Source organism: Alosa alosa, chromosome 7 (assembly GCF_017589495.1).
Source record: "Alosa alosa isolate M-15738 ecotype Scorff River chromosome 7, AALO_Geno_1.1, whole genome shotgun sequence".
NCBI lineage: Eukaryota > Metazoa > Chordata > Actinopteri > Clupeiformes > Clupeidae > Alosa > Alosa alosa.
The window spans coordinates 21999175-22009537 of NC_063195.1; the positions used below are offsets into that span (position 1 = coordinate 21999175).

The following is a 10363-nucleotide window of genomic DNA, read 5'->3' on the forward strand; positions in this document are numbered from 1 at the left end:
CTTCGGGCGTTAGCCCCAGTGGCATAGCTGACAGCTGACTTGGAGTAGCGTGGGCACGAGCTTGTGACCAGGTAACACGGCAACGGGCGGGCATAGGCGAGGGCAGACGGGCAGGACACATCTCCCTCCTGGCTGGGGAACAGGGGGCTGGTAGCCATACACACACTGGAAAGGTGACATACCAGTGGCAGAGCAGGTGAGGGAGTTGTGAGCATACTCTATCCACGTCAGTTGTTGTGCCCAAGCCTGGGGTTTGCGAAACCATGCACCGCAGCTCAGCTCCTGGTTTGCCCGCCAGTATTGACCATTGGACTGGGGGTGGAACCCAGAGGTGAGACTCACTGTGGCCCCTAGAGACAGCAGAACTCCTTCCAGAATGTGGAGGTGAATTATGGACCTCGGGTCAGAGACAACATCCCTGGGCAGCCCGTGTAGACGGAAGACATGATCAAGAACAGCCTGGGCAGTCTCTGGCAGATGGCAGTTTAGGGAGGGGAATGAAGTGTGCCATCTTGCTGAACCGGTCAACCACAGTGAGAATGACCGTCATCCCACCTGATGGTGGGAGGCCAGTTACAAAGTCCAAGGAGACGGGGACCAGGGTCGCGGTGGGCACAGGCAAGGGCTGGAGTAAACCAGCGGGGGCCGAGTGGGAGGACTTGTTCTGATTGCAGGTGGGGCAGGCACGGACCGATTTCCTCGGACATCCCTTCTCAAAGCAGACCACCAGAAGCGCTGGGCAAGGAGATGGCAGGTGCGGGCGGAGCCCGGGTGGCAGGCAAGGCGGGAGTTGTGTCCCCACTGTATGACCCGGGACCTCAAATTCTCTGGGACAAAGAGACGACCGTCTGGGCATGCACTGGGACTGGGATGGTCACGGAGGGCCTCCCTGAATTTCCTCCCTCGATATCCCAGGTCAGGGCAGCTACGGCGCAGGGATCGGGCAGAATTGATGCAGGTTCCTGGGAAGGGGCGCCATCCTTATGAAACTGACGGGAGAGAGTCCGCCTGGTGTTCCGAGAACCCAAGGTATGACAGGGTGAAGTTGAATCTGGTGAAAAACAAGGCCCAGCGGGACTGTCTGGGGTTAAGACGCTTGGCGTTATGGATGTATTCGAGGTTTTTGTGATCGGGTCCAGACCAGGAACGGAACTGTGGACCCCTCCAGCCAGTGACGCCACCCTCCAGGGCAAGCTTGACTGCCAACAGCTCATGGGTCTCCAACATCATAATTGCGCTCTGCAGGTGAAAGCCGGGCGAGAGAAAAAAATGCACAGGGGTGCAACTTGTTGTCCTCCTGCCCGCTGAGAGAGTATGGCCCTCACTCCCGCCTGAGGCATCCACCTCGACAACGAACTGCCGGTCTGAGTCCGCATCTGGAGGATGGGGCAGTGGTGAACCGGGCCTTGAGGGCATGAAAGGCTGTGTTGGCCTCTGGGGTCCAGGAAAAGGGGTGTTTGATGCTGGTCAGAGCTGTGAGGGGAGCAGCGACGGAGCTGTAGTTCGATGAATCTCCGGTAGAAATTGGCAAACCCGAGGGAATTGCTGCAACTTCTTCCTATTCCCGAACTGGCCAGGAGGTAACTGCCGAGACCTTTCTGGGTCCATCTGGATATTGCCTTCAGCGACAATGTATCCCAGGAACGACACAGTCTGAGCGTGGAACTCGTGATTCTCCGCTTTGACATAAAGGGAGTTCTCCAGGAGCCGTTGAAGAACCAGCTGGACATGACGAAAGTGTGTTCGGACAGAGTTCTGGAGAAAAATTAAGATGTCGTCCCAGGTACACAAAGATCTAATTTATTCAGCATGTCCCGCAGCATCATTCACCAGCGCCTGGAATACCGCTGGGCGTTGGAGGCCAAATGGCATTACCAGGTACTCATAATGGCCGGTGTGGGTGTTGAATGCAGTCTTCCACTCGCCACCCTCCCTTACTCGGACTAGGTGGTAAGCATTTCTAAGGTCCAGTTTGGTGAAAATAGTGGATCCCTGGAGCAACTCAAAAGCAGAGGTGAGTAAAGGCAGAGGGTACCGTTCTTCACTGTGACATCGCTCAGACCTCGATAATCAATGCAGGGGCTTAAGAGAACCATCTTTCTTTCCCACAAAGAAGAACCCGCACCAGCTGGCGAGGAAAGACGGGCGGATGAGTCCAGCTGCCAGGGAGTCCCTGATGTAATCCTCCATAGTTTTTCTTTCAGGAGGGATAGTGAGTAGAGGTGACCTTTGGGTGGAGCAGTCCCAGGGAGGAGATCAATGGCACAGTCGACACGGACGGTGTGGGGGCAGAGATGTGGCTTTGGTCTTGTTGAACACCTCTCGAGGCCATGGTAATATTCAGGGACATTAGAAATGTCGGGGCAGTGCTGGGGGTACTGAGCCGGGGCAGCGAGGCAGCACGCAAACAGGTCAGGTGGCAGGCACTTCCCCACTCTTTCACAGTTCCAGAGGCCCAATCGAGGTGAGGATTGTGGAGACGGAGCCAAGGGTAGCCCAGGATTAGGGGCTGGCCTGGGGAGCTGAGCAGGTGGGAAGCGGATGGTCTCGGTGGTTTCCTGACACCATCATTGAGATGGGGGCTGTGATGCTGGTAACTGTGCCAGTGCGTGACCGCCCAGGGCCCGGGCTGGAACAGGAGGGACAAGCGATGGCTTTCCAAGCCCAGCTGACGAAAGCAAGTCCTGTGTCAATAATGTTTGCTTCTGCGCCAGAGTCCACCAGGGCTGCCAGGGTGTGGGTGGAATCAGACAGGTAAAGACAGACTTGGATGAGGGGTTTACGGGCTGATGGAGGGCGGAATGTTCATTGAGCTCATCCGATTCCTCCTACATCTGGTGAGCTCCGCCTTTTTTGCTGGACAGGTGGTGACTCGATGACCCTCACCACCACAGTACAGGCACAAGTTGGAGGTGATGCGTCGCTGGCGCTCTGCAGGGGTTAGGGAGGCGCGGCCGATCTCCATCGGTTCAGACTGGTCCGGCTGGTTAGACGGTGTGGCAGGTGCGGACAGAAGGGCAGTTGGGACACTCCGTGTGCTGGTGGATGGACTCTGGCGCCCTCTCTCTCGACGACGGACCTGGATCCTGCGGTCGATCGACAGCCAGAGCAATGGCTTCATCAAGAGTGGGGGTTGATCATGGGAAACCAGCTCGCCCTTTATGTAGTCCGCCAGGCTGTGGAGGAAGGCATCCACCAATGCTTCCATGTTCCAGGAGCTCCGACTTGCCACAGTTCGGAAGTCAATGGAGTAATCCGCAACAGTCCTTCTGCCTTGGCGAATACTCATCAGGGTCCGAGATGCCTCGGCTGTGGTGGATTCCAAATCGAATACCTTGAGCATCTCCTCTGCGAATAGGTTGAAGGTTGCACATGCTGGGGTCTGGCGCTCGAACTCCGCCCGTTCCCCAGAGTCGAGCTCGGCCCGCCAGGTGAGTGATCACGTAACCGACCCTCGCCCCTTCAGTGGCAAAAGTCCTGGGTTGCAGGGTAAACTGGACACGCAGCTCGTCAGGAACGCCTGCATCTGCCTGGTTGGGTCGCTGAACCGCTCTGGGTTGCCGATCCTGGGTTCTGGGGCTCCGCAGCCACGGCAGCAGTGGACTGGGCAGGAGACTTCGGGTGCTGGGCCGGGTGAGCAGGCTGGCTGGGGCTGGGCCGGTGGGAGCAGGCAGAGGAGAAAGGTTGGTGAGAAGTTGAATGATCATTGCAAGTTGTTGCTGTTGCTGCTGGAACTGCTGAAGCTGTTGGTAGGCGGCTTGAAGTAGGGAGGCAGTGTCAGCAGTGTTGGGTTTGCCTCTCTCACTCTCTTCCAGGCGCTTGCATGGCGGTGGGTGGTTCTGGTTCGTCGGTTTCCATGCTGGTTCGACCGTGCGCTGGGTCCATGTGTGGTCAGATCGCACTGTCAGACACCAAACAGGGCGAGGACCACAAAAGCGCCACGCTAGAATGTTTATTTAAGGGTTGGGGTTACAGGGGTTCCGGAGTTCCAGAGTCTGCGTGTGTGTGTTCCCCAATAGCCGAGCAGCAATGGCAGGAGCTGGGGAAACACACACAACAGCAATTGAAACGAAGCAGCAGTACAGTCAAGGGCTAGGCTGTATTCAGAGAAGAGAGACGGAAGGCAGGTCAAGATTACCGGGCTGGAGATCAAAGAAGTAGTCGAAATGGTCTGGGTTCACAGGCAAAGAGTCAGAGTCGTTTTCCAAAACAGGCAGGTAACTGGTGCTGGTTGCAGACGATCTGACAAGTGTGGACTGAAAAGCAAGGCTTTAAATACAGGGCATGATGAGTGGTGAATGCAGTGCTGCTGGTAGGTAAACAAGGGTGAGGCAGAGCAGAGCAGGAACAGGTGGAGGTCATCAGACTTTAATCAGCGCGTGTTACCAGGCAGAGAGAGAGCTCATGACACATACGCACGCATACACACACACGCACACACACACACACACACACACACACACACACACACAACTTGCAGATACATAAAAGCACACGAACACAGGCTAGTTTATTCCCCTAATAGATGTATTTCTGTGACTGTGTGTCTGAAGCAGTAACCCATGTTGTCTATTAGCAAGTGTCTTACTGCACTGCACTGTACTGTACTGAGCCTGTGCATTGTGTTCCTGTGCACTAGATGGGGGACTTCTGGTGTGACCTTCTGCCCAAGCTCAACACCATCTTCGAGGGCAACACTGGAATCTCATCTCCCCCTCGTTCACCATGCCGGAGGATCATTTTCCCATGATGCTCCGCGTCACGGCAACCTTTTTTTAACCGGATTCATTTCACAAAGATTCTCCTCCCTCTGAATCCTCATTGTAAATCATCAAATCATCATGTCTAAATATTTGCAATGGACTTAAAAAGATTTGTTAGTAACTAGAAGCTAAAGATGACAGATCCTGTCATCACTGAAATAGTAAAATGGTGTTTAAACTAGCCTTTTTATTAGATGTCATTGATCATTATCTGGCATCCAGAATGTTCCAGTATATATCAAATATATCACATGACTTAAGACACCAACCTGCCATGAAAGCTGTGTATAATAGGTTCCAGACATCACAGCCTTATGAAAATGGATCCTGTAGCTGATCATGTAGCTTCTGATGAAACTGAAACCAGGGTTTACACTGTCTCTACCCTGAGATGTTATCTTTATGTGCTAGGTTTTGTACTATGTGCATTGTTATGGTTCTGATATAACTCCACCTTTTGGTACCTTTTGGTTTTGTACAGCACAGTTCTGGTGGTCAGTCTGTCTCTCCCTTCATGGCGTAGAACTGTTTACTACCACTGGTTTTCAATATTCCGTAAATAAACGGATACGTCACTGGTCATTCTGCGTTTGAGGTGATTTTCATGGGGGAAAATGTGTATGAAGAACACATATTTAAAGCAATACAGCTACAAAATCCTTTACATAAAAATAAAAACACAATCATGAAGACAAAAGAAGAAATATTGTATGACCATGTACTAGGAAAATATGAAGATAAAGCATATACACCCCTAGGGTCTTGTATGTTATATTATATGAAGATAAAGCATATACACCCCTAGGGTCTTGTATGTTATATTATATGACAGTACATAGTATCCTCCACTATAAGTATAAATAATCCACTTATTTGCTCTCACACACCTTAGATTGAACAGTCAGTACAATGCATTTCTTTTTATGGATTTATAGTATGTAGTTACTTATTAAAGTCAGTGTAAATTTATATAACCGTCATCTATTTCATTCATATGGTTTGGCTGAACGCCAATTCCTGTATGACTTGTATCTCAGCAAACCGTCTCTGTGTTGTGTGAATGATCCACTAGGTGGCGCCCTCTCACATACAGTAAATTGAGTATCATGAAGATCTCTTGTTAAAACAATTCTGACCAGTAGGTGTCATGGTTAGGCTGGGTTGATGGGAAAAACTTCACTGGCTGAAACAGTCTGAAGTTGATGGTTTTGAAAATCAAATTCATAACTCATCAAAAGTTCTCAACAGTAAGAATAAATCCAAATTAATATAAAAAATAAGTATAGAGTGAAAACTGTCAAGAGCTTTAATAATACTGTTCAACTTCAATCCAACTTCAAATACTCAAACTTTGAACCCAATCCATAAAGAGATGCTCCACACATATAACTCTGACATATGCAAAGCAAGACAGTCTTTCTTCTATAACATCGTCAGTAGAAATATAAACAATACTTGGGTGCTATTTTTGACTGTCTTCTGAATTAAAAATAAATCGCTATCAGGAACCACCAGCTACAAATAGAGGAGAATTCAACTTGATGTCAGAATTGAATTTGATAGACAAAACATTTGAGATAAAAAGCACAAGATCTCAACTCTTCCTTGTGGCTTGGACACTATCTAGTAGCAGATCTGTATGTGTGTCATTACAGTCTGGCACATTTCCTGAGTCTCTGAAAACAGCTGCCGTAAACAGAGACTTTCTAATGAGGAGACACAGCACTCAAAAACTCCTCTATAGAAATGCATGGTTTTAGTTTGTAACACCAATATGGCAGTTGTCTACGCATATCACACCCCTTCCGCGGCAAAACGTCAACATGTGAATACATTGAGCCAATCATGTGCTGTGTTGTGAATACATTGAGCCAATAATGTGGTGTGTTGTGAAGACATTGTGCCAATCATGTGTTGTGATCTCGCTGCTGGAGCAAGATTGGTGTCGTGAAGCTTTGCACACGCACATTTCTGACGAAATAGATGCCCGATAAGTGCCCAAAAAGTGTTGCAATATGGCCGCCGAGTGGTGGGACTTGCCTTAAAGGACTTTGCCGTGAACTCAAAAAGAATATCCTGGATGCTTCCATGTTAAACAACTACAGGCCCATATCCAATCCACCATTTATTGGCAAAGTTATTGAAAAATTGTTTTCATTCAGGTTTCTGGGCCAACTACAGCATTGAAACAGCTTCTGTTAAGGTTTTAAATGGCATGCACCTCCATACAGAAGCAGGCCAAACATCAGTCTTTGCAGACTTACTGCAGCCAACTACACAGACTATAACATTGGATTCCCAGGTATACTTATCAGCTGGCTCAAATCATACCTACACGAAAAGATTTTCTTTGTCGTCACTGGGAGCTGTACCTCAGCCTTAACCCACCTTAACCTGTGGTGTCCCCCAGGGATCGTTCTTGAGGGCGTTAGGGAACTAGGGAATCCAATTATTTATGAATTCTAAACATTGACACTGTGAGTCAACTGGTGAAAAGAGCCAACTGTGAATTATATCATGCACTTCAAAAAGTAGCATATGAAGTTTGAATAGAAGAGGTCCCAGAATTGATCCCTGGGGGACACTGCATGTCATGGCCAATCTATCAAATACATAAAATACATATATACAAAAAATACATACATGGCGTAATACAGTAACTCTGTAAGATCTGAACCTATTGCAATCCCTATGCAATTTTTGACTGTCAAAACAACTTTACAAAGAGCTGTAACTTTGGCTCTGCCCTTTGTAAATGTTGATGGAACCTGCCTCTCTCATTGATGCTATAGAAATCTTCAGAAAGTAAAAGTCCAACCACATTCACTAGCCGAGCTGATTCAAATTAGCACAACTCTTCAGCTAGATAGACCAACTAATTAGCCAAATCACCTGTGTAAAGTGCAACTCTTCAGCTAGATAGACCAGCTAATTAAACAGGTAGGACCAAACGCATGATAGGACTTTCTGAAGCCAAAGTGCTCCACCACTAAACAATTAGAATGAAGCTTAATACTTATTCTGTGGATTCTCAAGTCTCTCACAGTGTGTAGAAGATGGTGTTTGGTGTTATAAGCTCCCAACGCTGTCTTCCAGGCAGCGCTGTATGGAAGGCACTATAGGGTTAGGCAAAGGTTAGGGTTAGGGTTAAGCTTAGGGTTAGGGGCCTTGAAGTCGCTGGCTTCAGCGCTGCCTTAAATTGGACGGTGGAGGCTTAAAACACCATCGAGCATAGAAGATGCCCTATATTTGACCAGTTCCATGGAGTGTAGACTTGCTACATTCTCATGTGTCCAGACCAAGGCCTCTCCCTCTCAGTCAGTGCGCTCAGTTCCAGCTATGTACAGGTCCAGGGATAGCACTGTAGGCCACATAGGCAGTCATAGCAGATAGCAGTCCTGGTGGTGTAAGGATTGTGTGACATTGAGAGATGTCAAATGGTCACTGTTGACTGTTAGTGAGCGGACACTTGGCCTAAGCCAACTCCTGCTGTCCAAGAGAAACAAATCAGATGACCGAAAGAGTCTCCACATATCTGTATCACATTCCACATTCTGTGTGGCTTATTTTGTATCAAGACTGTATAAAAACTGTATAAAAGTCAAGCTTATTGTTGTTTTTTCCTTTTTTTTAATGCATGTCTCGTTTTCTAAATAATATTAAGGCAAACTGTATGTGTCAAAAACAAAACTCTCCAACATTTACCCCCATTTTAAACGTCTTTACTTCTGACGACATGAAAACCTGGAGTGAGGCCATTCAGGGCACTCGACGTGACGTCAATGTCTAGCAGTGTAGGAAACAGATTATCGGTGCTACTAGGCCTGCAGGGAGAGTGAGAGAGAGATAGAAAGAGAGAGAGATAAAGAGAGAGAGAGCACAAATGCTCCTACGTGAAATCCAACAAAACATTAGGTAAACTGTATGCAGTTCCGATCCTCGAGGCCGTTTGCTTTATTAATGTGTTTCTTAATAGCACCTGTTGCCAGTCGTTTATAGCCTGTGTAGGTGTTAAATAAAACGTCTGAGATTAGATAACACGAACAGCGACCTCTCGTTTACTTCTTCAGCTCTTTGCTCAGGATATGTATCCATCTTACCCAACAGGTTATGTGTGTGGCAGTGAGGGAAGTAAAAATAAATTATCCGCCTCCATTAGCATCGAGAACATAGGGCCTTTTGATGGCCGCTTTTGGCGATTTGCATTCGCATTCAAGGACGGTGGGCAACTGTGTGGCATTTACGCGGCATCTCCCAGGGGGGGAACGCTAGCTCATGTGAGCAGAGGACGGTTTTGTGTGAGTCAGTGTGCCTGGGTAGAGCAAGAGAGGGGGACGCACAGGTCTTTCATGACCATTCTTTAACTCCCCGACCGTACTTTATTCGGGCGTCATACCCCTAATGCAAAGTTGCTTCCACCCTCCTAAGCAACTAGGCTACTATTTAATTGTCGGTCACACCGAGTCATTTATTCCAGTGGTGTCTCTGCATATGCGCTTTTACAGTAATCAAAGAGCTTTGTTCTTTTCCCAGAAAAGCACCTTACGCGCCACAGGGGGCATTGTGGGATGTCTACGGTGCTCGCTGCATGCACCGGACACCGGGAAATGGATTAAAGAGACGTGTCAGTTGACGGGGAACGGTCGGCCGGCCACGAGGAGAAGCTCGGAAGCGGGACAGCGACCACCTGTTGCCTAAGCACTCAGTCACGTTCATCTAAACGGGCAAGATGACAGTAAACTACTGTTTTGCCCAGTAGCCCTGACGCAGGTCATTATCTCTCTCAACGTACATATCTGAGAGTCGTCTCAATAGATAGATAGATAGATATTCCCTGGCTGCTTTTAGTGGCACTGAGTCTGTCTGTTGGTGAAAATCTCTCAATCTGTATTTACTGTATGTAGACTACATAACACTATTAAGTGGAAGAAAAAGTCTAAAGTGGGTGCTGAAGTGATTAAATGCTTCGTTGTGTAAACAACAGGCCTGACATAGCTTCAGGGTGAATGAGTCACACGCAGATGTGGAGAGGCCGCCGGTCCTGTATGTGTGAGTCGGGGTCTCCTCGAGTATTAGAGCATTATTCACACTTGCCATTATTTGCACACGGTATATAATTGTGGTTAAGTGGTTAGCAACGCAAATGACAGTAGCCTATAGGTACATCCAGACACGTCTCCAGACTCTCCACACAACAGAAAGTCTGTGTGTATATGTGTGTGTGTGTGTGTGTGTGTGTGTGTTTGTGTGTGTGTGTGTTTGAGGGAGTGTGTGAAATTTGGTGACCGACGAGATATGGTGAAATACATACAGTACATGCACACACACGCACACGCACACACACACACACAAAACAAATGTCTCTCCTTTCCAAAACAATGTCTCTCCTCTACTACTTTCGTGAAGGAGTGTCTTTCCCTCGGCAAAATTGGATGAATCCCGCTGGGCTAATCTGGAGGATTTCGCTCTGGTTCGTTTGCTTTGCGATCCTATTAGGCACTCGGATTGACGGTAACGAGGCACGAACAAACACACCTTGGCCATCATGACCTCCCCGTGCGCCTTTCACCCCAGAATGCACCTCGGAGACGACGAGGCTT

General features: G+C 48.4%; 1 protein-coding gene across 3 annotated transcripts in view; it reads left to right on the forward strand.

The window, feature by feature from the left end:
• The window catches only part of snx8b (sorting nexin 8b), a 22443-nt gene extending 17098 nt beyond the window's left edge, over positions 1–5345 (forward strand). For all 3 annotated transcript variants that reach the window (XM_048248443.1, XM_048248445.1, XM_048248446.1), the window contains one exon: positions 4640–5345. In XM_048248443.1, coding sequence (XP_048104400.1) covers positions 4640–4750 — 111 coding nt within the window. In that variant the 3' untranslated portion in view covers positions 4751–5345. The remainder of the gene's footprint in view (positions 1–4639) is intronic.
• The last annotated feature ends 5018 nt before the right edge of the window (positions 5346–10363 follow it).